The sequence below is a fragment of the Macadamia integrifolia genome, chromosome 6, assembly GCF_013358625.1.
Source record: "Macadamia integrifolia cultivar HAES 741 chromosome 6, SCU_Mint_v3, whole genome shotgun sequence".
Taxonomy (NCBI): Eukaryota; Viridiplantae; Streptophyta; class Magnoliopsida; order Proteales; family Proteaceae; genus Macadamia; species Macadamia integrifolia.
The window spans coordinates 6956682-6984403 of record NC_056562.1 but is presented as its reverse complement, the minus strand read 5'-3'; the positions used below and the strand labels follow the sequence as shown (position 1 = coordinate 6984403).

Here is a 27722-nt window from a genome sequence, read left to right as displayed (position 1 = left end):
TCTATTTGTACTAATACTAGACATAATCTAGATCAACCTGACCAAAATCTAATCAACTTGACTAATTGACAATGGATAACTGAAAATGGTCGGAATCAACCACAAAAGCCCTATAATCGATCATGCCAGAACAGCTTGAATAGGGATTGCTATGGTCGATTCAACCAATGATTTTAGAGTCGAAATTGATGATCAAAATGATCTCTCTAGTGATTCCAATTCTGAATTAACTATTCTAGAACTGCATGAGTTGGATAATTCACGACCAATTCCAATTCAGATTGGCTAATACCAAGATTTTAATTCAAAATCAAAGAGTGAATTGGTCCCTATTGATTTTGGTCCGAATTAGATCCTTATAAGTCAGAATCAATCCCAAAACTGCCTTAGATTCTGAAAACCAACAATATCAAAAACCCCAGATTTGGCTGTTTTATAATGATCAGGATTAGGATTGATTCGAATTGGCCAAATTGACCAAGGATTTTAAATTAGAATCTGACATCGAACCAGTCCTTACAATTTTTTATTAAAATCAAGTCAAAATTGGACCCAAAAATCCTAGAATAAACATTCAAATCTTAAAACCCACAATCTAATCCAAAAAAACCCTAGGATCGATTTTAAACACGAATCTGAGATCAAATCAATAGTTTCCAATACCAATCCAAATCAAACTGAAATTGACCAGAATTAGTCCCAAAACCCTTAGAAAAAACCTATAAAATATACTATAATTACAATATTCCACTTGTCATCACTGCAGTAATATCAAACCTAAAAAGAGATGTACAAGAACCCAAAACCAAATTCTCGTACGAGAACTTGATTCGGACTCTCCTGAAAACTCTAGCATGTTTATTAATTATTAATATAACATGATATGACCCATGACCAAATTCTCGTACCGGCCAAAACTGCACCCTTAGTGTTTATTAATTATTAATATAACATGATAATATAAAAAGTTAAAGTGTTCCTTTAAAAATAAAAACTATCTATTGGTGGGATCCATGTGAACCATTTGATTCCTCATAAATGGACTCAAATCAAGGCATACTGGTAGTCTATAGCGAAAATACCAAAAAAAAAGTGGTACTCTATAGGGCAAAGCTATATTGTTGCCATTAGGTGTCAAATTTGAGGTCGCACCTGTAGGCCCGACTAACCTGGCATGTTTATGGCCTGACCTGGACTGGCCAATCAATAAATGTGTCGGGTTCAAACCCAACATGTTTATAAACGGGGGTTCATGGTATAGGTAGGTAGCATGTTTGTAGCCCAAACAACCCTAACACGTTTATGGCCCTGACTTGAACCGACACCATGTAACTCAATCGAGCCTGACACAATAAAGACCCCCTTTAATAGTACATCAAATTCCTATTTTACTACTGATAATAAGAGACTAAAAGAGCCAAAACTAAAAATCTCATCTAGATCAAATCCCTAACACGAACTCCGGTTCCTAATTGAAATCCAGTGGCTAGCCCTTCGGAAAACGATGGAGCCGTTGCAGATGAAACACTTGCCGAAGAAGAGGAGGGATAAATGGAGTCATTGCAGATGAAACACTCGGCGAGGAAGAAGAGGAGGGATAAAGTTTTTTGAAAATGTTTGTTACTAAATTCTTAGTATACCCTTCGACCAAACCATTTGAGTTAAAAATCGAATTTACAAGTATAACCTCACACAGTAACGTAAGAAGAAAAAATATAGAGGACAATATAATTTAGGTTATGATATACATTGTAACCTAGTCGGTTACATTCAGACCTACCCTTATTTGATAACCTAGAGAGGGGGGTGAATAGGTTATTCCTAGTTGATTTTACCTCTTTTCGATTATACCGCAATTAATGATGTGGAATGACAAATATGTTAAAATTCACGCACAATCGATCACATAATTTAGACAAGAGGTTTATAGTGGATTGACTCCTGGAGTTTGCTCTACTCCACTCAAGATCCCCTTGAGGGTTCCATTAGTACTTCCATTTCAATATAATAGTTGAAGAAATTCACATTTACAAAAAATTTTAGAGGATAAGAGAATCTGTTACACAATCTCTTTAGAGGATGAGAGGGTCCTTTCTAAAAGCATAAAAATGGTCTAGACTAATGCACAACAATGCCCAACCTAGAGCAATATTAAAAATATGATGAATGAGAAATTGCAAATTGTTAGCTATCAAGAAGTGTACCAATACTCCTTGAGAATGTGCACATGATGTGCACTTGAATTTCCTTGTGTGCTTCACTTGATGAGAGTGACGGGGAGATGATTGGTGTGAAGGCCAAAAAGTGAGAATGCTTGAGAGCTTAATTGTAGAAGCTTCATCTCACTTGAACTTGAGAGTATTGATGTTGATAGCAACAATTACCTGCTATGCGTGTGATCGAAATTTCTCCTCAAAACGTTGCCCAGAATATATTTCTATCTTAATCACTCAGAAAAAGCCCTAAATCCCATTCTTGTTTGATCTGTGATTATAGTAAATGAAGAAGAAGGAGAAACGGTTAGAACAGAAGATTCAGAAAAACACAAAAGTGCGAACAGGGGAGAAGAAGAGAGAAGAAGAGAAAAAGAGAAAAGCGAACAGAGGAGAAGATGATGTTACCTGCTATGCGTGTGATTGACGTTTCTCCTCAAAATGTTGAAGCTTGATCTTCAACCCATAATATATTTCTATCTTAATCACTCAGAAAAAGCCCTAAATCCCATTCCTGTTTGATCTGTGATTATAGTAAATGAAGAAGAAGGAGAAACGGTTAGAACAGAAGAAGAAAAACACAAAAGTGCGAACAGGGGAGAAGAAGAGAGAAGAAGAGAAAAAGAGAAAAAGAGAAAAGCGAATAGAGGAGAAGAAGATAGAATAAGGCGAAACCAGGAGAAGAAGAAAGAAGAAGGCGAACAGAGGAGAAGAAGAGAGAAGAAGAGAGGAGAAGAAATGAGTACGAACAGAGGAGAAGAAGAGACAAGAAGAGAGAGAAGAAGAAGAAGAGGAGAGAAGGGTTTACCTGCAGATGCTCCTCACGCTCCAGCTATCGGGAACGATCGGTCCTAATTAGGGATTTTGAAACGAAACTATAGTGACGGAACTCCTTTTTGGAGTTCCGACTTTGGCTTCTGTTTTCGTTTTTTTTTTTCAATTTTCGTTCCAAAAAATCGAAACACAACATAATCCCACCACACGGTTTTTTACGTTTTTTTATTCTAATATAACGAAAAAACGCTAGAAACGTTTTTTCAGAACGATACCAAACGGGTCCTTAATGTCGACAATAGAGGTAGGTGAAGTATGTTCAATAATGAACAGTGCTTTATTAAATAGGGCTCTTAAAATCCCAAAGCATTGCCCAAAAGATCCTTTAACATTGGAATATAGCCTTGTACCAAAAAAAAAAAATAATTGGAATATACGTTAGGAATAGACTGGCCATCCGGGTTTAATCTAGGAAGCCGGTTCCCTTCCAGATTCTGATCCGAAGAGCTGAGTCAGACATGTGTCAAATCCGGTTGTTCATAGAGCCATCCAGGTTCTTGTCCGGTTTCTTTTGTTTTTTTTTTTTTTTTTTTGATAGGTCTTATCCGGTTTCTTAATCTGGCAAGCTGGCGGTTTTGAAATCTTCAAATGTGATTGGTTATTTTGAAGCCAAATTGTCCCGAAACTTTGTGCTTATGACTTCATACGTTTGTTGGGTCATTTTGGATATCTCCTAAGGTCCATCTGGGTCATGTGAGAAGTGCGTGTCATGGTGTGCTATGTATATACAAGTATGATGAGTGCAATGCATGTGAACTATTCAATGCCTAAGTATGGTCTTCCATCTTCCTTGGTCTTCAAACTCTTGGTTTTTTTACTTCACTTTTTGCCCTTCTTGACCTCAATTCTTCATGATTTGGTGGCTTTCAATCTTCATCAAACAACTCTCCAATTGGCTTGCTACATAATGTGACTTTTAGTTCTTCAAATGTTTGTTATCATCAAAACCAACTAGAGAGTAAGGGCATGTTCTTAACATATGGACCACCTATAGGAATTTTTCAAGTAGGATATAAAAACTAAAAATGCAACAGATTCCCTAACTAGACATATCTAGAAAATGCTCCTATAGAGACGTTCTTAATTTTGTCACATAAAAATATGATGCGGTAATTCCAACCATTTGACATTGGAAGAATGATGTGAATTAATCAAATTACAAATCTCAGATTGATATTCAATCATATGCCCTTTTATATAAAATTATTATCTTCTTTATATCAATGGATCCCCTTTAGTCTTTAGCACATTTTTCAAAATATGTTCAATCGATGGTGGTGTGACATATGGTTGACTTTGTTTAACCTAAAACTTGACATGTGAGTTACTTATAACAAAATTTAGTCTCATCTCACATTATCATGTGATAGAATGAATTCCTTTTTAAATTGCGTGAAAAAAAAAAAGAACTCAACAGCTGTCACATTACGAAATTGCCCTCTTTCACTATGTCATTGTTACTCAAAATTGGATTTTTACCACAAAAAAAAAGAGTAATTTATAGTGTCACTTCTTAGAAATTGCCAATATTATAATACACCCTCTATTTAAATACCAAATTACCTTCAAACCTTTGCCGTATGTTAAGTGATAATATGAAATGACGTTTTAACCCTTATGAGTAAAAAACTGATATGTAATCCATTTTCATTAACCCAAAATTATCCCTTTCTTTCTCACCATACTCTTCCAGTTTCATTAACCATTCTTCCTTTCTCTCCTTCTCTCCATTCCTGTGAGTTCTGCTCCATCTGTCCTCGCCGAGTACTGCTCCTTCCGTCGTCGGCCAGAACTGCTCCATCCGTCGGCGACTGGGTGATTGCTGTCCAACTGCAACTTTTTGGGAGGATTCCTTCGGATTTCCTTAGTTTTGACAGAAGTCATCCATTAGCGGTTTCATTATAAATGGCTTCGCTATTCCTTTCAAAATCTGCAAGAACAGTAGCTGGCTTCATTTTTGGCTGAAAAGCCTAAAATAGTTTACAGTATAAGGAAATCTGCTTCTGAGAAATCAGTTAGATATTGGTTTCATCCCACCTTAAAAATGTAGGAATATCTTCTAAATAGAAGAAAGGCATTGCCACAGCAAAAAAGATGGCAGAACTGGCCAAAAATGGAAAGAACGGGATATTGTAGCTAAACAAGGGGATTTTTTCTCATAATAAGCCTTCCAACACATGAAACGCTACAGCCAATCACAATTTGAAAAGAATATTAATAATAAACAAGAGACAAGCTACTAAACGCAGGTGGAATACACAAGGACCTGGCAAAACATGTTATCAAACATGGGCAATCCTCTTGACGACAGCAGCCGTGTATTTTCCCTGATGCTCTACAAGTGCAAGCTGTGTCTGAGTAGGCTCCCTTGTGCCATCACCAGCATAAACTCCGGCACCATATGGAGAACCACCCCTAATGGAGTCCATCGTGAACATTTCAGCTCCGAAGGTGTATCCAATGGGAACAAATAGCATTCCATGATGTGCCAACTGGGTGATTGCTGTCCACCTGCAACAAGTACAAAGAAAATACATCTTAAGAAGGAAATGGAAGGAGCAGTACATCTTGAATATAGGGTGATGGCTGTCGACCTGCAACTTTTTTAAGGGTAATACGGTATTTAGACCAAAAAAAAAAAAAAAAAAAAAAACTGCTGAAGTCAGCATTTGAGGTATATTATGCAAGAGCAAGGTGTGTTTGGGTGTTTGAAGGCAATTTGGTATTAAGCAGGGCATTTCTATAATACTGAGATTCTCTAGAGTGCGCTGTTGATTACCCCAGAAAAAACTCAAAATTGGCCAAACGTTCAACCAGCCCGTTATCTTCCCACCTTAAATGTCAGATTCCTCCACCCTGGATCTCCTCTTCTTCTACGGCTATTTAATAGGAGCTAGTAAACAAGAAACTATTCCTTCGAGGAGAGACGAACCGCACATATTTAATGGCTTGTATGCGGCTGATCTTGTCGGATTTTATCCTTTCCTTCATGTGGGTATGGTCAGGGGCTCTCATCAAGTTCTTTGTTTACAATATTCTAGGGTTCGGTTTTGAAACCAAAGGAGAAATCCTCAAGGCTTCTCTGTCAATCTTGAGTATGTTATTCTTTGCTTGGTTGTGTAAGATAAGCAGTGGTGGGTCTTACAATCCTCTCACCGTATTGTCGGGTGCTATTTCTGGGAATTTCACTGGATTTCTATTCACTGTTGGTGCAAGGATTCCTGCTCAGGTCAAAATTCCCTTCGATATTAACTGTTGAATTAGTTGATTTGGCGTTTTACATGCTTTATTGATTTGAAATATGGTTTGAGTTTTTGTTTAATTGATTATTATCTTAATTGAGATTGTTTAGTATGTTAAAATATGAATCTGGTTTTGATTTGTTTGAATTGGTGGTCATTTGAATTGACCTTCCTTATGGAATATTGTATTGTGTAGCATTAGTTTGCATTTGGTTCCTTTTTTATTGGATTCTGGGTTGGTTGATGTTTTACGTTTGATTCTGTTGAATGATTTGTTCTAGTGCATTGGTGGATCAAATTGGATTTGTTTTATTGACATCTGATTTGGGTCTTGGTGCTTTGTAATATTCTTTAATTATTTTATTCATGTTTATAGATTTATAGAGTTTGAATCAATCTCTACTTCAGTCCTAGAGTCTAAGTAGGTTTAGTTTCTGTTTACAAGTCTTTAAATATGCATGTATTCCATCGGCATAATCAGATTGAGTTGAACATAGGAATAGAAGTTTGGTGGGAGTTGGTGCCACAATTGGTCGTACATTTTTCCCATTCTCTTCTCTCTCTCTCCATGCTCGATTCAGGTATGCGTGGCTCATTACGGATCTGAACCCCTTGTCCTTCTCTTCTTTTCTAATTCTTCTCATTTTCCTGTTATATCTGTTTGATATTTGGTATTTCGTTCTGATTTGATGGTCTGAATCAGCCCAAACTAGGATCGAGTTTCAGCCTAGAGAAGGGGATGGTTCGACCAAAGTTTCAGCCCAAGGTGATGGCTGAAAGTGTCTCAGGTGTAAGGGAATCAATTAGGAAACTAACAGGAATTCTGGGTAGAATTGAGAGTGAGATTGATTCTAATACCTGTAGAGCTTGGACAGATCTGCAGCACCTTAGGTACTTGAGAGAAGAAGAAGAAATATGATGCGGATCCGGGTTCCAAGAGATTGAAATCGGATTGCTTATGGGCCCACAATTAACAAATAATTCAATTTAAACAAATCAATGGCAGTAATGTAATTTAAGGCACAACTCAAAAACCCCCTTTTGAGTGAAATAGCTGAATGAGGACAGATCTGGAATTAATCCCAAAGGGAAACTCAGTTCTGGAATTAATTTGGTGTTTCTAATAAAGAGTGGCAGAATTGTAATTATAAGTCACCAAGCTAGTAAATGGCAAACAAGGAATAATATGTGATGAGGGAGGGGTATTCTGGAATTAGAAATAAAGATAGGGGCTATAGAAGATAATGGAAGAAGAGAGGGGCAGTATTGGAAATTGGGGTAACTCTTAACATAAGAAAAATCTCAAAGGGAAGGCAACGTACAAGATGGGGAGGGGTAGAATTGGAACTAAGAAGTAAAATAAGTTAAATGAGAAGATAAGGGGTAAATCTGGAATTTGATTAAGTGAGGATGTAAAACCTAATTTATGAGGTCTTCTTTAACCTTAGGCCACGATGGAACTCAAGACCAGCAGCAGCCAGTCATCTTCAACTCGACCCAGCTCTTCAAACAAGGTCCAGGTACATGGAAGATCACATGCAGGTTCGATACATCACCAGCTCTGTCGGTTCTTTCCCTCACAAATGTCAAACAAAGAACTTAGACCTAATATTCCAATTCTGAGTTTTCTTCAGGCGAGAAACAGAGACCAGATCTGCAATCGATCGATTCACACAACAGGATCAAAGCTTTGGGGTTGATGTTACTCGATTTGAGTCGCCTCCAAGGCAGCTTCCTTCGTCCCAAACCTCTGACTCAATCGATCACAAAACAGGGGTCAGCAAGCTCCCTTTTGTCTGATGGTTTTACCGCCCAGCAGAGACAGGAAAACAGTGACCAAAATAAATAAAAGAGTAATGAAAAGAAAAAAAAAAAATTGGAAAATTTTAGAGGAAGAAGAAGGGGGAATCGGCAACCATGGTTTTCATACCAAATTCTTAATCAAATTTCTATTCTTCAAAACTAAAAACTGAGTTCTTCTCTATTACATGACTAATATAAAGGAAAAATCAAACAATTAATGGAAACTACTTGAAAATTTAAACTATTCTAAAATTAGAAGCTACCTAATTTAAAAAGAAATTATTTCTAAAACAATAGAAAATCAAATCAAAAGATATTTCTTTCCTAAGTCCATCGTGCAACTGCATCCGCTCTCCCGGTCTTAAAAGAACTCGACTCCGTCGAGTTAGGTCGTGCTCCCAAGAAACCCTTGTAAGTTGCTCGCTGATGAGGTGGTACGTATCTCAAAGCAGAAGATAGGAACATAACACCAAGAGGAGGGAGAGTAGGCTGACGTGTCACTAAAGCAGGAGTCAGTTGACGACGTGGCATGTCTGATAATGCGTGTGACCTCATTAAGTACATACGTCCTCCTTGCTTCACCTTGATGGTGTTCCGTGCACCATCATAGAGAATGCCTGCATGTCGCTGCCAAGGTCGCCCTAGAAGAATGTCGCAGTGTGCCAATGGGGTGACCAAACAGGTGACATGGTACTGTATCGGCCCAAACTGTAAGTATACTCGAATAACTGTAGTGGCCTCTTCTCGAGTTGTGGGTCCAAAACCTCGAATGTGAATCTTCTTAAAAAGTTGCTTCTGTGGAAGGTTGTGTGCCCGAACAAATTCATCAGATATGAAGTTTGCTTCTGCCCCAGTATCAACAACTGCATAAACATCAGTATGGTCGGAGTCGTGTAGGAGAATACCCTTCTGTCTGAAGAGAGGAGCCTTATCAACTAGTCTATTCGAAAAGGATGAAAGACTAGCTGAATGAGCTTCTACATCCTCATCTTCATCATCAATAATATCATCGTCCTCGAGGGGATAAGGATATAAATGAGATTCATCTTCACTTTTCTCTGTTGGCTGCTTCTCTGCTACGTTCACAGAACGAGTCCTGTTGGGACACTTGTTGGAATAGTGACCCTTCTCGCCACAACTATGGCATATGATATTCTTCACCCCAACACTATCCTTATTGAACTCTGAACTTTTTTCTTCAACTCTGCGAGCTTCAGGCTTCTTTTCCTCTATACGTGGTAGAGGTCTATAAACTGAAGAAGTTTTGAGCATACCCTTCCAATAAATGGACTTCTCTTCAGCTGTCTTGGCATGAGCTGCTACCACATCAACAGACCTGAAATCATTGTTAGCCACCTCAAGTCGAATCTCAGTACTTAACCCACTGATATATCGCATCACCCGTTGTTGGTTTGTTTCCTGAAGTCGACACCTTGAAGACAGTTTGTGGAATTCGAGGGTGTAGGAATCCACATCTTTGTTCCCTTGTTGCAAGTTAAGTAATTTATGGAACATTATCTTCTCATAATTAAGAGGAACAAATTTTTCTGTTAGGATCTGCTTCATGACCTCCCAATTGGTAACGGGTCCAAGTTTTCTGACAAACCTTGCATGTAGTACATCATCCCACCATGAACATGCATATCCAATAAACTTGGTGATGATGAGCTCACACTTCTTCACGTCTGGAAGAGACTCATGCGCAAAAATTCTCTCCACTTTGGTAAGCCAGTCAAGAAATTCCTCAGGTCCCTTTTCACCACTGAACTCAGGAACCTCAAGTTTGATGCCATAATCTCTGTTAGAAAATTGCCGGGTAATATCCTAGGGAACAACTGGATCAGGTTGCTGCCTCTGAGGTGTATCTTCGATCCGTAAAGTGTTGAGCTGAGGAGGTAATGTAGAGGATCCTTCTTCAGCTCATTTGTCGGACCTCTTCATAAAAACAATCATCTCTTCCATAAACTTATCAAACTTGGCTTCAGTCCTCTCAAGCCTAGCATCAGTATTCTGTTGGTTCTCCGCTAACTCGTGATACAATTTGTGCAACTCAGCATTGGTGATGTGACTTACCATAGAAAATTGCAGGAAAATTTGCTCTGATACCACTTGATGCGGATCCGGGTTCCAAGAGATTGAAATCGGATCGCTTATGGGCCCACAATTAACAAATAATTCAATTTAAACAAATCAATGGCAGTAATGTAATTTAAGGCACAACGCAAAAAACCCCTTTTGAGTGAAATAGCTGAATGAGGACAGATCTGGAATTAATCCCAAAGGAAACTCAGTTCTGGAATTAATTTGGTGTTTCTAATAAAGAGTGGCAGAATTGTAATTATAAGTCACCAAGCTAGTAAATGGCAAACAAGGAATAATATGTGATGAGGGAGGAGTATTCTGGAATTAGAAATAAAGATAGGGGCTATAGAAGATAATGGAAGAAGAGAGGGGCAGTATTGGAAATTGGGGTAACTCTTAACATAAGAAAAATCTCAAAGGGAAGGCAACGTACAAGATGGGGAGGGGTAGAATTGGAACTAAGAAGTAAAATAAGTTAAATGAGAAGATAAGGGGTAAATCTGGAATTTGATTAAGTAAGGATGTAAAACCTAATTTCTGAGGTCTTCTTCAGCCTTAGGCCACGATGGAACTCAAGACCAGCAGCAGCCAGTCATCTTCAACTCGACCCAGCTCTTCAAACAAGGTTCAGGTACATGGAAGATCACATGCAGGTTCAATACATCACCAGCTCTGTCGGTTCTTTCCCTCACAAATGTCAAACAAAGAACTTAGACCTAATATTCCAATTCTGAGTTTTCTTCAGGCGAGAAACAGAGACCAGATCTGCAATCGATCGATTCACACAACAGGATCAAAGCTTTGGGGTTGATGTTACTCGATTTGAGTCACCTCCAAGGCAGCTTCCTTCATCCCAAACCTCTGACTCAATCGATCACAAAACAAGGGTCAGCAAGCTCCCTTTTATTTGATGGTTTTACCACCCAACAGAGACAGGAAAACAGTGACCAAAATAAATAAAAGAGTAATGAAAAGAAGGAGAATGAAAAGAAAAAAAAAAAAAGAAATTGGAAAATTTTAGAGGAAGAAGAAGGGGGAATCGGCAACCATGGTTTTCATACTAAACTCTTAATCAAATTTTTATTTTTCAAAACTAAAAACTGAGTTCTTCTCTATTACATGACTAATATAAAGGAAAAATTAAACAATTAATGGAAACTACTTGAAAATGGAAACTATTCTAAAATTAGAAGCTACCTAATTTAAAAAGAAATTATTTCTAAAACAATAGAAAATCAGATCAAAAGATATTTCTTTCCTAAGTCCATCGTGCAACTGCATCAAAATAGTGAGAAGAACCTCTTGGGATTCACACCGGAAAGAGTCACCAGATTATACACCAGTCCATCTACTTTGATCAAACACAAAGCAAGTTCTCAGCAGAGAAGTAGCAACAACAACAACAAATTTTGTTTTGTATGTGGGAGCCCCCTTGCTTTGTATTAATAGTGATAATGGGGGAGGGAATACAATCTAACAATTGGAAGGTTCCAAAATAGGAAAGCCCATAATTGATTGCCTATTGCATATGTTTCTAAAAACTGAAAATAGAAGCAAACTAAAAAAGGAAAATAATGACTTGACTCAACTGATAGCTCAACCCCTAAGAAATAATAAAGACTAACAACTAAAATTGAACTCAACTAAAATGGAAACTAATGAAAAAGGAAACAAACTAGTTAATCCTGTATGCAACCATAATACCCTTAGTTTAGGCCCTTAAAAGTAGCCTATTACACTCAAAACACTTGGGATCAAAGGCCCAACATTTATGGAACCCAACCCTAGGCTTATTCCTAATTAAACAAGCATATTTTAATGATGAATTTGTTACAATAAATCTTTATTGTAGCAAGTCATCCCACCACAAACAGGCATAACCTGTGAATTTAATGCGGATGAGCTCACACTTCTTTTCATCTAGGAAGGATTGTAATGAAAATCCTCTCAACTGTAGCCAACCAATCAAGAAAATCCTCAGGCTCCTTCTCATCGTCGAACTCTGGAACCTTGACCTTCATGTTAAAATTCATCATTAGATGACTTGAATCGGTCACAAATTGGGAGGTTATGTAGCCAAGGAATAAAGTATCGGTATCGACCGTCGTATCAGTCAAGCAAATTTGAGATACGTATCGAAGGGTATCATATTGGAGATACGCTAAAATATGCTAAATATATACTAAAGATACACATAAATGGACATGATACACATTTTATACACTTTTGCATAAAAATAGTATAAAAAAACAATATATAACATAGTATCATGCATAAACACTAAAATGGAGAACACAATATTGAGAGATCAGTGTATTCAATTGAAAGTGTTCATAAGGATGAGGTCTCTTACATGCATAAACACTAAAATGGACAACATTGTATTGAGAGATAAGTGCATTCAATTGAATTGTTTTAAAGGATGAGGTTCTTTAAGAATAGGAGTGACTACGATGATGTTGTGCACTTGCCTATTATTGCCTCACAACATCTGTCACAATTCTAGTATCATAAAAGGCATTTTTCCCCTTTAAAGAGATGTATCAAGCGTATCGATCTGTAGAAGTATCATATTGGCCGATACGGTTTGATACATACCAATGCCCTTAAACTTTCATTGATTCAGGAAAATGTACGTAGCATTGAGTATTGATGGTTATGTATCGTGCGATACTCTACGATACTCATTGATACACAATTTTTTTTATAAAATACATGTATCGTATTGGTGACTATCATATCGATACCGACCGATACCAATACATATTGGCCGATACGGTACAATACACTCCGATACTTTAAACCATGTTTTAAGAAAATATTGAACGAGAAATTTATTCCTCCGAACTTTGAGACAATACTCTTCCACAAGATTGTCAATTTTCAGCAAAGTAGCAAGGATAGGCTTCCTATGTTATTGAGTTTAACAAGTTGTCTTCCAGATGTAGGCTTAGGAAACAGATCAACAATGGGTGTTGCGGTATATCAGTGAGCTAATGCAGAGATCTGGTTAGAGTTTGCTAACGGAGATTTTAGAGCAATTGATGTGGCAGCTGCATATGCCAAGTCAGCCAAAAAAAAGTGGAGTCATTTGAAGGAAATGAGTAAGACTTCTTTAGTCTATAGGACTTCATCCAGAACTGAAGAAAGGAAAGATGGGTCCCGTCAGGTTGAAGAAAGAACTCCTGAGGTCTCTTAGGGTAGAAAGTGGCTAAAGAACACCATTTGTTGCAATTGTGGTGAGAAAGGTCACTTTAGCAACAGGTGCCCCAACAACCCCGTTTGTGACCATGGTTGATTGAGACTTTGGCAATTATGGATGACAAGAATGCGTGGAGGCTTATAAGGCTTGTCCTCCTCATCTAATGATGACACTAATTATTGTCATGATGATGAGGTTGAAGCCAATTCAACTGACCTTACTTCCTTCCCCAATCGACTAGTAGAGAAAGCTCCCTTCTTTTTGACAGAAAGGTATTCTACTAAGATGAGGAAATGTTCCACTTAAAAACAATCTAATAAATAACAATGCTTACGGTGCCCTTTTTTTTTTCTTTCTAAAACATCTCTATAGTCTCTGCTGAAATGAAGACTAAGACTGGATTTTTGTGGAAAAAAGTAATCCCTTTATTGGATTTGAGATTCAATGGGAATCCTAGTTCGAGCAATTAACCTCCTGCAAAAGCAACTTTTCAAGAAAATTTATGCGAGGTTTTGGGCTTAATGCTAGAGAAGAAGCCGATGTATTCATATGAGTTGACCTACAGTTTGGGTCACTGCACGACCAGGTGCCTTGCCTATTTAGCCCACTAGTGCATTGTGATGTATCCTTAGGGCAACTATGGCAGCATAAGGCTGGTATACTATATGATGGTGCATGGAACACCATTAAGATGAACCAAGTCAAAAATTTATGATATTGTTTCATGCGTTGACGGATATACTTTGACACAACAACGTATTTCTCCTCCTCCGGCTATGAGACAGGCTGTTCTATAGCAGCATAAGGCAGGGATACTATATGATGGTGCATGGAACATCATTAAGATGAAACAAGGAGGGCGAATGTTTGTGATATTGTTTCATGCCTTGACAACAAAAATTACCTCCTTGGGCTGCCCTTTTGATCGAGTCACCCCTCACCTAAGGTGCAACTCGACTTTCAGGTCCCTCTGACCTGTGGATTGTGAGATATGGGAAATCACCTATTTTGTCCTGTAGTGGATTATCAGGCTTAGGACTGAGATCAATAGGGATATTCTGATTCCTATTGTTCCCCTTGATGTTTGTTCATGTTTATTGAGTCTTATTCCAGTCCCTGTTATACTCTTGATATCTGATTACTGATCTCAGAAACCCTAATTTTGGGAATTGATAACTTGAATTCCAGATCTGACTTCTCGCTTGGTCTGATCTGTTTGTCCTACTGTTCTCCTTGATTGTTGGTTGTTCTTTGATAGTATCCTACAGCACTGGGATTAGGTTAACTTGTCAATCCTAGTTCTACATTCCTATAGTCATGTCTTTCCTCACTACTTCTCCTAGGGTCATTTTAGGCCTGCCCCTAGCTCTTTTAGCCCCTTCAATCTGAATCAGGTCACTCCTTCATACTGGTGCATCCCAAGGTCCTATGACTATATCAACTTGAATAAATAATAAAAAGAAATTACAGAATAAGTAACCATAATTAACTATTGTGAACCAAGAAATTGCATTAGCTCTTCGACTCTTGAAAGAACACAACTTCATTGAGGAAGAGAGAAGATCAACCCCACCCTTTGGCGGTAAAAGAAGATGATGCATTGCCTTCGGGATTGCCTCCATCTATTGAGAATACATCTCCCTACAGAATAGAGTTTACTGATGGAAGAGGTTCCCCCCCCCCCCCCCTGGGTAAAGCATTTGAAACAGTAACCTCAGCTGAGGTAGAAGGCAGAACCTTTTCCCTACCCAGCACAGGAAACGGTGCCAAATCTGGAGCTCCTCAGAAGGAGGCTCAGTCATTATCAAGCCAACCTCTCACTTTTGAAAGAAATCTCTTAAACCAGCAGTTCCAAAACACATTCAGATCAATATCACTATCAGAACTAACAGAACCTACTGCAGAAACAGCAGCACATACTGCTTTGGACACTTGGCAGTTCCTTCAGATCCAAAAGTACTTACAGATCTGGAAATGCCTTCTTTGAGTAGCCGCACTTCAGATCAAATAACCCTCCTTGAACAATAGCACCTTACACAGAAGCTCTACACACAGAAATACCTCGCACAGCAGCTCCACGAACAGCAACACCATGCATGGATCTGGAAAACCAACAGAACACTTGAACTCCAGCTCTTTATGTCACACCCGGCTCCCGCTAGGATACCAGCGGTGTGAATAAGACGCTTACCCGTCTTATATCTCTACCAGGATCTCTGATAGCAGTACCATAACCGTCCCAATCACATCATTACTGAACCAACTAAAATCATCGTAGTGGAATCAGAGTATATTAGAAGCGGAATAACATATTTCCGTTTGGGAAACAACTAACGTTAAAAATTTACATAACACAAGTTATTCTTTTCATATCTGTCAAAACATACATATAATAATCCAAAAAGTATACCATCCAAAAATATGGTATCAAAAATGACGGCAGCCCAACACTCAGCTCAAGGTGTGGCAAATGCACAGATGTCACAAGCACAATCTGTGTCATGCTTATCAGGCTCTGGTGTCCACCAGTCGCCACCGTACTTGGCCATAAAGGAAGAGGTATCACTGTCCAGAGGCACGACAGTACCTGCATCGTCATTTAAAGAGTAGCATGCATGTGGTGTGAATTACAACCAGCTTAGTGAGGGTGGGGTTTATGTAAGCACATACACATAGTCCATGATGCGAGAGTGATGCAATTCATTTTACTTTGAACCACCTAACATACAATTAAGTCGGGTTCATGCTAATACGACATATTAGGTTGTATCCCTAGTTTTGGAAATCGCACATTGGTCACCCAATGATACAAACCCTAGTCGTGATTAGGAGTTTCTAGTCCTGGAATGCGACCATCGGTCACCCAAACCCTTGATAATCTCTCCTGTAAGTCACGGCATCAGAATTACCATTGGCCATGCCAGACTAAACAATCATATCGTACCACAGAAGTGACATTCCGAAAGGGTTCACCAAACATATCACAGTTGGGTTATCCAACACCTTACCCCTGTTGGCAAGGGAACGTAAAATGGGGAATGAGACCTAATCACAATTTATTACATGCCTTCCATAAAGATACAGATAGTATGGATACTATACTGGAATTACCATCAGCCATATTGCATCCATGTCCAAGCCTATTTAGCATACAAGCAATTAAGTATGAGATACGCGGTACCGGAATTACCATCGACCAAACTACACACCCATTTCCACGTATGGCCATGGCGTACACGATACCAGAATTACGATTGGGCACATTGTGCATTCACAACCATATCTAAGTCTAATGATGCAATTATCCACGCGGCGATCACGGTATCGGAACCACCTCGGCCACACTAGATGCTGCCACACATTTCAAAACACATACAGATCAAATAAAGTAAATCATGTTATACAGTTCTATTATAATTCAACATGTTCACCCCTTTACTCAAAATGTCAAGGACTATATTCATCGTGAAAAATAGGATCGTTTTTTTCAACTGTTGTGTGACACCCAAAAATACAACAAGTACTAGACCCGCCTAGGAGATCGGTGAGGTGTCTCCACCAAGAATACGGCAAGTACCAGAGGGTTTGGAAGATCAGTGAGGGTGTGTAAACTTTAGTCCCACATCGTCTAGGGAGAAATTACTGGGCTAGTTAATAACCTATAGCCTCCTTAACATGGAACAACACGTTTTAAAGCCTTGAAGCCCATGGGCCAAAGAGGAGAATATTATGCAAGGCTGATGGGGCCGGGGCGTTATATGTTGGCCAATATTCAACTAGAATTTGAAGATTATAGAAGGAAAATTCTCATGAGTTCTTCTTTTCCTCCGTTTGCCACTGTGTATGCATGCCATTATCCAAAGGGAACAATCCAAAACTAGGGGAGATTTAGTTGAAAATTCAGCCCATACTGCCAATGCGACGGTTAGAGAAAGCTAGCAACTTGGTACCACAAATCGGTTTACTACGAGGAAGGATAAAATAAAAACTCAATGTAACAAATATCACTGTGAACATTATGATAAGAACAGCACGTTTTAAAACCTTGAGGCCCATGAAGAGAATATTATGCAAGGCTAATGGGGCCGGGGAGACTTGACGTCATGTGATCACAATCCAAAACTGGGGGAGATTTAGTTGAAAACTCAGCCCATCAATGCGACGGTTAGAGAAAGCTAGCAACTTGGTACCACAAATTAGTTTACTACGAGGAAGGATAAAAGAAAAACTCAATGTAACAAATATCACTGTGAACATTATGATAAGGATGGTGACTCTAAAAACCGTTGGTTGGATTTTATATCCTCATCTGCGACCCAGTATAGATAAAGGGATTGAGCCGAAAGAGCAACTTCTACTTCTTACTCGGGGAATATGGCTCATTCTGGTAACTCTCTTACCTTTTCCACTTTACCTACACATAATTATTTTATTATTGATTTGGGTGCCATTGATCATATGTGCAGTATTTCTTATGGTTCATCTAATTTTCATGTTATCTCTGATGTGTCTCATCCTTCTATTGCCATTGCAAATGGAACTCAAGTTCCTATTCAAGGGTGTGGAACAATTGATTTATTCTCTACTACTTGTGAAATATTGTTTGTGCCAGACTTGTCTTCAAATTTATTGTCCATCAGTTACTAATGACTTGGACCACAAAACAGTTGAAATTGTCTACACATGATTGCTATAGCTTGCACATAGTTCTAAAATGTTAAAACACTCCAAAAGAAAGTTAGACCACCACTTACCTCATTTGTAGACCATAAGGTGAACATCTAACAGTGTCCCCCCCAAAAGTATCAGTATAGTCAAAATTGACAGTTCAAAAATGTCACCGGATTTGGGTCATCAGATTGACAAAATATTTCACCAGATTGACACTGTATGAATCCAATGACATGGGCAGAGACCAATTAAGGTCTCAGGGGTCATCATATAATCAAGTCATCAGATCCAGGGATCAGGTCATCGGATTAACCCTGTGTGAATGCGGTGGCTTGAACAGAAGCCACTTAAGAGCTCTTAGTTCACCGGATAAACCCTATCCTAACGGTGGTAAACCCAAAAGTTTAACAACTTTTTGGGGTTGTGCCAACTCGGACCTGATCGTTGGGATTTGTTCCGTAGAGATTGTAGGGGGTCTTCCCACGTCTTATTGAGCTCGGAGCTCATATAGCATGCTTTGAGCTCGGGTATCATGCCGGGGAGTGCAATGCACACCAACCCCACTATTTGAAAGCACCGGGGTCAAGGCTTACCCCTCTGACCCGACGAATCCATGGTTTGCTAAAATAGCAAAGATAAAAAATGAAGGGAAAAGAGGGTTTGGGAAGGTAGGATCTACCTTTAGCGGCAACCAACAACCTCACGCATAGCCAGGGCTTCCCCTTCCTCTTTGTCCTCGTCCTCCTCGTCCTCCTCCTTCTTCTTCTTCTTCTTCTTCTTCTTCTCCTTTGTTCTCTCCCTCGCCCACATTGGTTTTCAGGTGAGAAATGAGAAATGAACTCAATTCTCACTTACATAAAGTAAGGCCTTGGGGTCTGCTTGCCTTCGCGCTTGTTCGGGACCAAAACGGGTTAAGTTGCTGGTCAGGACACGCGGTCCACCTCCTTAGACTCACATAGTGTGCAAGTCATAGGGAAGAGTGTAAAGTAGTGTGGGAGGTTGGTTAGAGCTGGCCACAAAGCGCGTAGCGGGGCCCATGGGCATCGAAGCCATTTCAGTACAGCAAGCACCACCAGGTTGAGGTCACCTGATTCAGGTGTTGTTTCCAGTGGTCCTCCTAGTCCTTTACTTGATAAACTTAGGTCCATATTTTTCCAATCACTAAGGGATTCCCTAGGGATGTGAGCTAGGTCTTCCCCATCACTTCTACTACGTGAGGGGATTCAAGTGGGGAGGTGCTAGGGCACTCACTACTTATGCTTGGAAGGCTTGAATCCCTTCCAAATCTTTAGACAAGAAAAGCATTGGCAAGTAGGGTCATCCCTGCCTTTGCAACAATGGACTGCTGGAATCCAAAAATCATTGGTGCTGACGACATCCTGCGTTAGAGCTAATACAGCAACAATCAACAATCATAACGTTATCCTAACTAAATGGGGTCGGCTATATGGATCCGATATGGAAATTAGCAAATAAAGAAGCACAAAAGAGAGGTTGAAATGGAGAAAAATGAAGATAAGAGAAAAAGATAATGCAGTAGTGAAAGGCGCATCATGGAAACATCCTCTATAAGGGGTCGGCAACACGGGTCCTTGTCCTCCACAAAACTCTATCCAAAGTTATACTAGAATCAAGCCTTACCATATGCATATCTTTTTCTAACACTTCATCAATAGTCATCCTAGGCCTACCTTTACCTGTTCTAGCTTCATCCAATTGAATTTGGTCACTCTTCATTACTGGGGCATCCATAGATTTCCGTTGAACTTGGCCATATCACCTCAATAGGCTCTTACGGAGCTTGTCTTGGATTGGTGCATTCCCCACATTGTTTCTAATATAATCATTCCTTACCCTATCTCTCCTGGTCTTACCACACTGCCCTCTCAACATTCTCATCTCTGCTACACTCATTTTATTCAAAGTGCTCCTCTTGACTGCCCGACACTCTGCTCTATACATTATAGCTGGTCGTATAACTGCACTGTAGAATTTTTCCTTGAGTTTAATAGGCATTCTTTTGTTATGTAACACTCCCAACACACTTATCCATTTCATCCACACCACTTTAATTCTGTGGGCAACATCATCCTCTATATCCCCCTCTTTGTTAATGATGGACCTCAGGTATTTAAAACAGTTACTTTAAGGTAGCTCCCATTCCCCAAGTTTCACCACTCCCTCCCCCACTAGCTTAACTGAAGGTACACATCATATATTCTGTCTTTATTCTGCTTATCATAAAACCTCTTGATTCCAAGCTTGATCTCTATAGCTCTAGTTTAGTATTAATCCCTTCCATAGTTTCATCTATCAGAATAATATCATCAACGAATAGCATATACCACGGAATCAAGTCTTGGATGTGCTTGGTTAGATCATCCATAATGAGTGCAAACAAATAAGGACTTAGAACTGATCCTTGGTGTAACCCAATTGTGATTGGGAATTCGTTACATTGATCCTCTGTCGTTTTGACACTCGTCACCACTCCCTCGTACATGTACTTAATTATATCTAGATAGTTCATCATGCCCCTTCTCTTCTCTAGAACATGCCAAATAAGCTCCCTAGGTACTCTGTCATAGGCTTTCTCTAGGTCAATAAAGACTATGGAGGTCCTTTTTGTGGGCTCTAAATACATCTATAAGCCTCCTAATGCAGAAGTAGGTTACACAAGGCAACTATTCCCAATGAATTACAGCCCAAACAATTCAGATATGACTGTCTAAGTTGTCTTGACAGAAATCAGAAGTAGAAGTAGGGAAACAATGGAACAAGGACCAGGATTAAATCCCCAAAGAACTACTTATAAGAACAATGAACGAAGCAGTAGCAAGAACCAGAAAAGACCCAAACCCTAGGAAGAGAATAACTTGCGGCTAGGGCTATGGAGGGATACCTGCGGTTGGAGATGTGGGGCTCAGATGAAGCCCAAACTAGGGTCGATTGTAGGCCCTAGGGTGAGGAACAAAACCTCCAAAGATCTCTGACTTCTGACTGCTGGTGAGAGAGAATTGTACTTTCTTGATTTCAGACCTTTAGAGAGAAATTGGGGAATCTTCAAGAACCGCAGTAGAGTACCTCAACAGGCCTCCAAGTGTGGATTGAGTGGTCCACTTGGAAGGTAGAATAAACCCCTAATAGCGCTGGCTGATCAGATCTTAGAATTGGGAGTCATGGGAGATCGATTGACTTCAAGAACTTGGACTTCTTGCTGGTCGATTCTGGCCTTTACGAACCTTAACAGATCTGAACACTCCTTGATCGATTACCACAGCAAACAATGACTAGTAACAGAAAATTAAAGTAAAGAAAGAAAGAAGTAAACAAGAGAGTCATGTGTGAGATTGGCTATCTCGGCCCGAGCATCTCACCCACAGCTATCTCGGCTGTTTAGAAGCAATTGACTGCAATTATCTTTGTTTATTCAATTCTGAATTTCTATCTGCAGTAGCTCCTCTTTAAATAGAGGGCTGAAGTTACAATTGTAGCAGTCATACTCAAAACTAGGAGTTGTATTCCTATCAGGAATTAGCAACAGAAACCTAGACAAACTAGGTAATTAACTAGCTACTAACCAATAGCCCTTAAGGCTGGCCAATGAGCCTTATTACATAACTCGATGGGCCCATCTATGTTAGCCGATGGGCCCTTATTACTATGGACTAACTTAACCACTTAAGTGGTTCGATGGTTACTTGGGCTGGGCTTTCCTCCTGCAATAACTCAGCCCCATAATGTGGATCTACATCACCTCCTTAGGAGGTGAATAGCTTCTGTTGTGGATCTCCATAGCAGAAAACCGAATTTGTTCTTCGATATCTTGGTTTCCTCTCTTAGGTGGGCTTCAATAACCTTTTCCCATAGTTTCATAGAATGACTCATAAGTCTTATGCCTTTATAGTTATTGCAATTCTTGACATCACCTTTGTTCTTATAAATCGGAACCACAATGCTTCTCCTCCACTCATCCAACATAGTTTTTGTACTCAAAATTTTGTTAAATAGTTTGGTTAACCAGGACACCCCTTGTCCTCCTAAGTCCTTCCATACTTCAATTGAGATCTCATCTGGTACCAGAGTTCTACCTATATTCATCCTTCGTAAGGCCTCTTTAACCTCAATTTTACCAACCTGCAGTAAATGCCCATCGAGAGTATTGGATTCATGTCTACTTCCCTCCACATTTGGATCTACCCTATCAGTCACAATATCTCCATTAAGTAAGTTACAAAAATAATTGCCCCATCTCCTCATAATGTCCTCATTCCGTAGAAGCACTCTACCATCCTCACTTTTAATGCATCTGACATGGTCTAAATCCCTACTCATCCTTTTTCGTATTTTAGCTATCCTACAGATTTCTTTTTCCCACTCCCTTGTATTAAGGTTTTCATACAGATTATCATATTTCTTTGCCCTAACTTTCCATACAATCTTCCTAGTCTCATTCCTGGCTGTGAGATATCTTGCTCTATCCTCAGCCTCAATAGTCCTCTGCCAAGTCTTAAAACTATCTCTCATTGTCTTAATGGCGGTTTGGACCTTGTTGTCCCACCACCAGGTCTCTCTAGGAGCACGCTACCACCCTTAGATATCCCAAGGACTTCTTTAGCCACATTCTTAATGTAAGTCGTCATTGCAGTCTACATCTTGTTAGTATTCCCTAAACAGTCCCACGTGCCTTGTTCGACCACTTTATCGATAAAGGATTTTAGGGTCACTCCCTGTAGTTGCCTCCAACTTATTTTAGTTGCATATCCAGGACCACCAGACGATGTTGAGCCATTAAACTCTCTCCCGGTATAACCTTACAATCTTTACAAAGCAGTCTATCGGATCTTCTACTCAAAAACAAATCAATTTGGCCTGCATGCAACCTACTCTTATAAGTAACTAAATGCTCTTCTCTCTTCTCAAAAAAATGTATTTGCAATGCAGAGGTCATACGCTATTGCAAAGTCCAACACTGAGGTCCCCTCTGCATTCCTCTCGCCAACTCCGTATCTTCCATGCACCTCTTAATAGCCTCTATGATCCTTGCCTACATGGCCATTAAGGTCCCCATCGATAATAATTTTCTCCCCCTGAACCCGACCCTGCATCAATTCATCCATGTGCTCCCAGAATTGTACCTTGACCCTGTCATCAAGTCTTGCTTTTGGTAAGCGCATACTATGTTAATAATCTCATCGCCAAGCACCAACTTAATGGTGAGGATCCTATCTCCAAGTCTGTTAACATCCACAACGTCATTTTCAAGATCTTTGTCAACTATTATACCAACTTCCCCTCTCTCACTTTTATTTCCCAAGTACCATAGCTTGAAGTCATCCAGCCTCTTAGCTTTACTGCTCTTCCATCTTGTTTCTTGAACACATGCGACATTAATCCTTCTTCGCCACATAACATCTATCAACTCCAGACTCTCACCCGTCAGAGATTCAATGTTCTATGATGCAAATCTAAAACTACGCTTACACACAGGATTAGTACCACAGGTCATAATATAAATAGTAGGAAAACAAAAGAATTAAGTAGTCAAGAGATATGTAGTAAAAAAATAGGATCCATTTGATTGGTTGCATATAAATAGATCCGGTGCTGGCTGCCTACCTGACGCACCAGTAGTAATGATACCAATATATATAAATGCTATAATGAATGGGAGTTAAAAGCAAATATGCAACCAGTCAACTCACCGGAACAACGTAACCTATAAAATACTATCCAACTACAGCGGGGCATGCAGACAACAAGATACAAGTATGCACACAGATACATATAAAGGAGATACGACAAAATGACTAAAGTAAATGAGTGAGCAGAGTCAGCTTTAAGTATGTAAGCATCCGAGAATAAGTAGTGATGATATGCATAGCATAACCTAGTCAAAAAATCAAAACACTAATGCAGTGATGATAATTCAAAGAACAAGATGTAGAGTGACATATATATATATATATAATGCAAATTGACAGCAGGTAAGTAAGCACAATAGGTGTAAGAAAAATCCCTTACTGTCCAGTTACCAGATGGTCTTGATTAGTGAAGACCTGAAAGTGTAGCTCGTACCAGATGTGTAGGATAGTGGTTGGGTCAAGGTAAATCGAGAACCAGTGATGGTTTGGGATTGTAGGAAGGGATTTGTATGTGATGAGTCGGATGGGGCAGAGTATTTAGGGGTACAGGGAGCTAAATCAGAGGAGAGGATGTCACTGGAAGGGAGTAGGTGTAGGCGGTAGGGCTGGGTGGGAATAGAGGATAGCAGGGAAATGGCTGTGAGGGTAGGAATAACAGGAAAGGTGAGAAATCTGCAAAAGGGAGAATCAGTGGTGATTTTCTTAGATTTATTGGTTATGTAGTCTGGTAGGGTTTTTTCAGATTTGGTAGTAGAGGAGTAACAGAGAGTTACAAAGAGTTGCAAAGAGTGGAGATTGTGGGGTAGAAAGAGATAACTGAATCGTGAGGGAGTCGGTGTGAAGTGGTTTAGGTAGGCAGCAGCAAGCTTCGATGAAGGATAGGGTCTCAAGAAAGGTGGAATAGAAGGATCGGGGTGGAGGTCTACTTACGTGGTACAAGTTTTGTCTTCCTTCACCATCGCTGCCGCTACTGGGGCCTGAGATGGGGGTGGTCGTGCCGATGCGCTAAGTCAAAAGCCATTCACAGAGAGCCGTTGAGCGACAAAGAGCCAATTAGGGCACGGGTGTAACACTTTGTTTACAGACAGAAGCCTCCAGACTTCAGAATTCCAGCTCACTTCCCATGGAAAGAAACCTAATCACTTGAACTCCAGCTCTCTGCTTATGAACAGAAGCCTCCGGATGACACAACTCCAGCTTTAGGTGGAGGAATGCTTTACTCCCACGTCAAGCAGAACCTTCAACTCATTTATTAAAAAGCACATAAGGTTCTTCTCTGGATAGCACCTCTTTTGAACAGCTCCAAAATGTGGTGGAGGGCCGGTAGGGAAGGGAAAGAATCCCTGAGATAACTCAGAGTTGCAGGGGAGGGAGAGGAATCGTGCAAGAGAGATGGGGCGGGGGAGGGAAGAGAATCATACACTGACTGCAGGCTCTCAAACACTCAGCTCAATTCATCTATTCCAATATGTTGGTTGCAAGCATATACATAGGAAAAATAGAAGACTAACAAGAATCCTAAAACGAAATGAGTTCAAAAAGGAAACAAGGTCTAAACTAACTCTCTAAGGCTCTCTAAATCCTACTTATTCTAATTTGTAAATAGAAGATATAACATAAATAAACTAAATAAACTATCAGAAATCCTACTAGACCAAGGACTCAAATATGGGCCTGGTTCATCTCCATCTGGATACCCAGATGGGTTAGGATCGGTGCAAGGCTGTGCACCTGCATCAAAATGACTTCGACAGCAGCTTCAGAAACTCTTGGCAATCGGCTACAAATTTCTTGGAAATCACCTTCATATCTCAGCAGCACCTAAGCTTTCCAGATAAGAAAACCTAAAGATCTCTGACCTCCAGCTCATTGCTCACAGACTGAAACCTTAGATCTCACTGCAAGCACCAAGTCCTGCTTTACTCAGGCAGAAACAGCTTCAGATCACTCAAACTCAGGTCAAATCACCAGCTAATGGACAGAAACCTTCATGTCTCTAACACAACCCAATTTCAGATCTCTTAGCAGAACTTGATTTCAGATCTCAGAAGCACCCAAACTTAAATCAAGCGAAAAAAACCCCCAAAAGAGGGGGTGGAGGAACAGGTAAAAATTGGAAACCAAAAGGTTTAAACCATCATGCAAGTCATTGGAAAATCAGGGTCTTGATTATTTCAGTCATTGCAGTTGCACTGATAGCATAGCAGTTAAAATTGTTGATAAGTAACTTGTAATCTTGGGTGCATTTTATTCAACAGATTCTTCGTTGAATTGTAATTAGAGAGTGAAATGTTTCACATTTACTGATACTGAATTTGTTTCAGGTACTCGGATCTATTTCTGGGGTTAAGTATATCATTGATACCTTTCCTGGAATTGGACATGGTCCCCGCCTGAATGTTGACATCCATCGAGGTGCACTGACAGAAGGACTCCTAACTTTTGCAATTGTTATTATCTCACTTGGACTTGCTCGAAGCAACCCCAGCAGCTTTTTCATTAGAGCATGGGTCTCGAGTGTCTCCAAACTAACACTTCATATACTGGGTTCCGATCTGACAGGTGGATGCATGAACCCTGCCTCTGTAAGCACTTAATCCACCCATCGTATCAGCGGGTATTGTTTATTCTAGATGTTTTAACTCCAATAGGAGACCAACAGTTTTTGTCTCGATGTTTCATTTGTATAGGCCATGGGATGGGCTTATGCCCGTGGAGATCATATAACCAAAGAGCATATATTTGTATACTGGCTTGCACCAATTGAGGCAACTCTCTTAGGAGTGTGGACGTTCAGGTTGCTTGTTCAGTCCAAGAAGCTCAAGGAGGAGAAGAAGATTAGCAAGAGCGTCAAATCAGAGTGAATGGTTGTCAGGCTGCTTTGTATTATTTGTATTTCTTTTCATTTTCCTATTGTCAATCCTCTCTTTGTCAAGTGGGTTTTGTGCAGTGACATTGGCGGTAACAAACTTCATTTGTATAGCCCTGGATTAAGAGCGAGCTCATGCTTCGCAGACCATTTTGTAAAGCTTCCTGTCGGGACAATTCTTCCAGGTTATGATTTGGCTGATCCCAACCTGTGTTGATTCCAGATCAGGTCATTTATGGATATTACGCGCCGTCTCCCCTAAACGTGTAGAAGAAAACGGATGTTCCCTCCGTGATCTGCTCAAAACAGTATGAATTTGTTCATTTCTGTGGGTATCTTTGAAAAGACTGGGAGTCCTAGGCTGTGTTTGGTAGCCAAGGAAGAGAAAAGAAAAGAAAAGAAAAGAAAAAACTACAAAAATTGTACTTTTTTCATGGTTTACAAATTTTTCTTTATACTTGGCATGTTGTTATCTAAGAGAAGATTTAGCTTTTGAATTTCAAAATTCTCCTTGGGAATTGTGAAGTTTTCTTTTATTCAAAAAAATAAAAAAATAAAAAATAAATAAATCTTGCCAAAATCACAAGGAACATGAGAAAATGTAAAATCTTTTTTTTTTTTCTCTTCTAATGGTAACCAAACATGCATACTTCTTTTATTTTTTCACCGTTTCATTTCTTTTCTTCTCTTTTATTTTCCTTTCTTTTCTAGATTCGTTTTTCTTCCTTTCTTCTCTTGGCTACCAAATGTAGCCTTTAAAAAAAAAAAAAGGGGACTAGGAATCGGTAGCTAGATTTTGGGATCTACAACCTATATTTCTTTATTTATTTAAAATTGATTTATTTGTCTCTATTTCAGGTTGAATATATATTGAACAAGTTTGACCATTAGATCTAGTAAACGATTAAGTTACAATCTGAGGAAGGTGTTAGAAATTGTAGTATGTCCGGTTTAATCTTTTGTGCTCAACCTTCTAATTGGGAAATAAAAATTTATGTATAATCAATGGAAATAGTCATAAAAAGAAACACATACTCAACTCAAATTCTAATAACCTAAATACTATTAACTACAAATAAAATTCACATGATGTTCATATAACATGACGAGGAAGATAAACAAGCTACTACATTACCAGATATTTAATAAACATACGATGAT

The 27722-nt window shown here is 39.4% G+C and overlaps 1 protein-coding gene across 2 annotated transcripts; it reads left to right on the top strand.

The window, feature by feature from the left end:
* Positions 1 to 5714: 5714 nt before the first annotated feature.
* LOC122082173 (probable aquaporin SIP2-1) lies at positions 5715 to 26745 on the top strand. 2 transcript variants are annotated; one of them, XM_042649650.1, is made up of 3 exons: positions 5715 to 6276; positions 26017 to 26254; positions 26383 to 26745. In XM_042649650.1, exons 1-3 carry the CDS (start codon positions 5992 to 5994, stop codon positions 26457 to 26459), a joined length of 600 nt encoding a protein of 199 aa, XP_042505584.1. In that variant the 5' UTR covers positions 5715 to 5991; the 3' UTR covers positions 26460 to 26745. The 2 variants fall into 2 exon arrangements, with proteins under 2 accessions (XP_042505584.1, XP_042505583.1); XM_042649649.1 differs by having other exon boundaries at positions 5734 to 6276; positions 26017 to 26277.
* Positions 26746 to 27722: the final 977 nt, after the last annotated feature.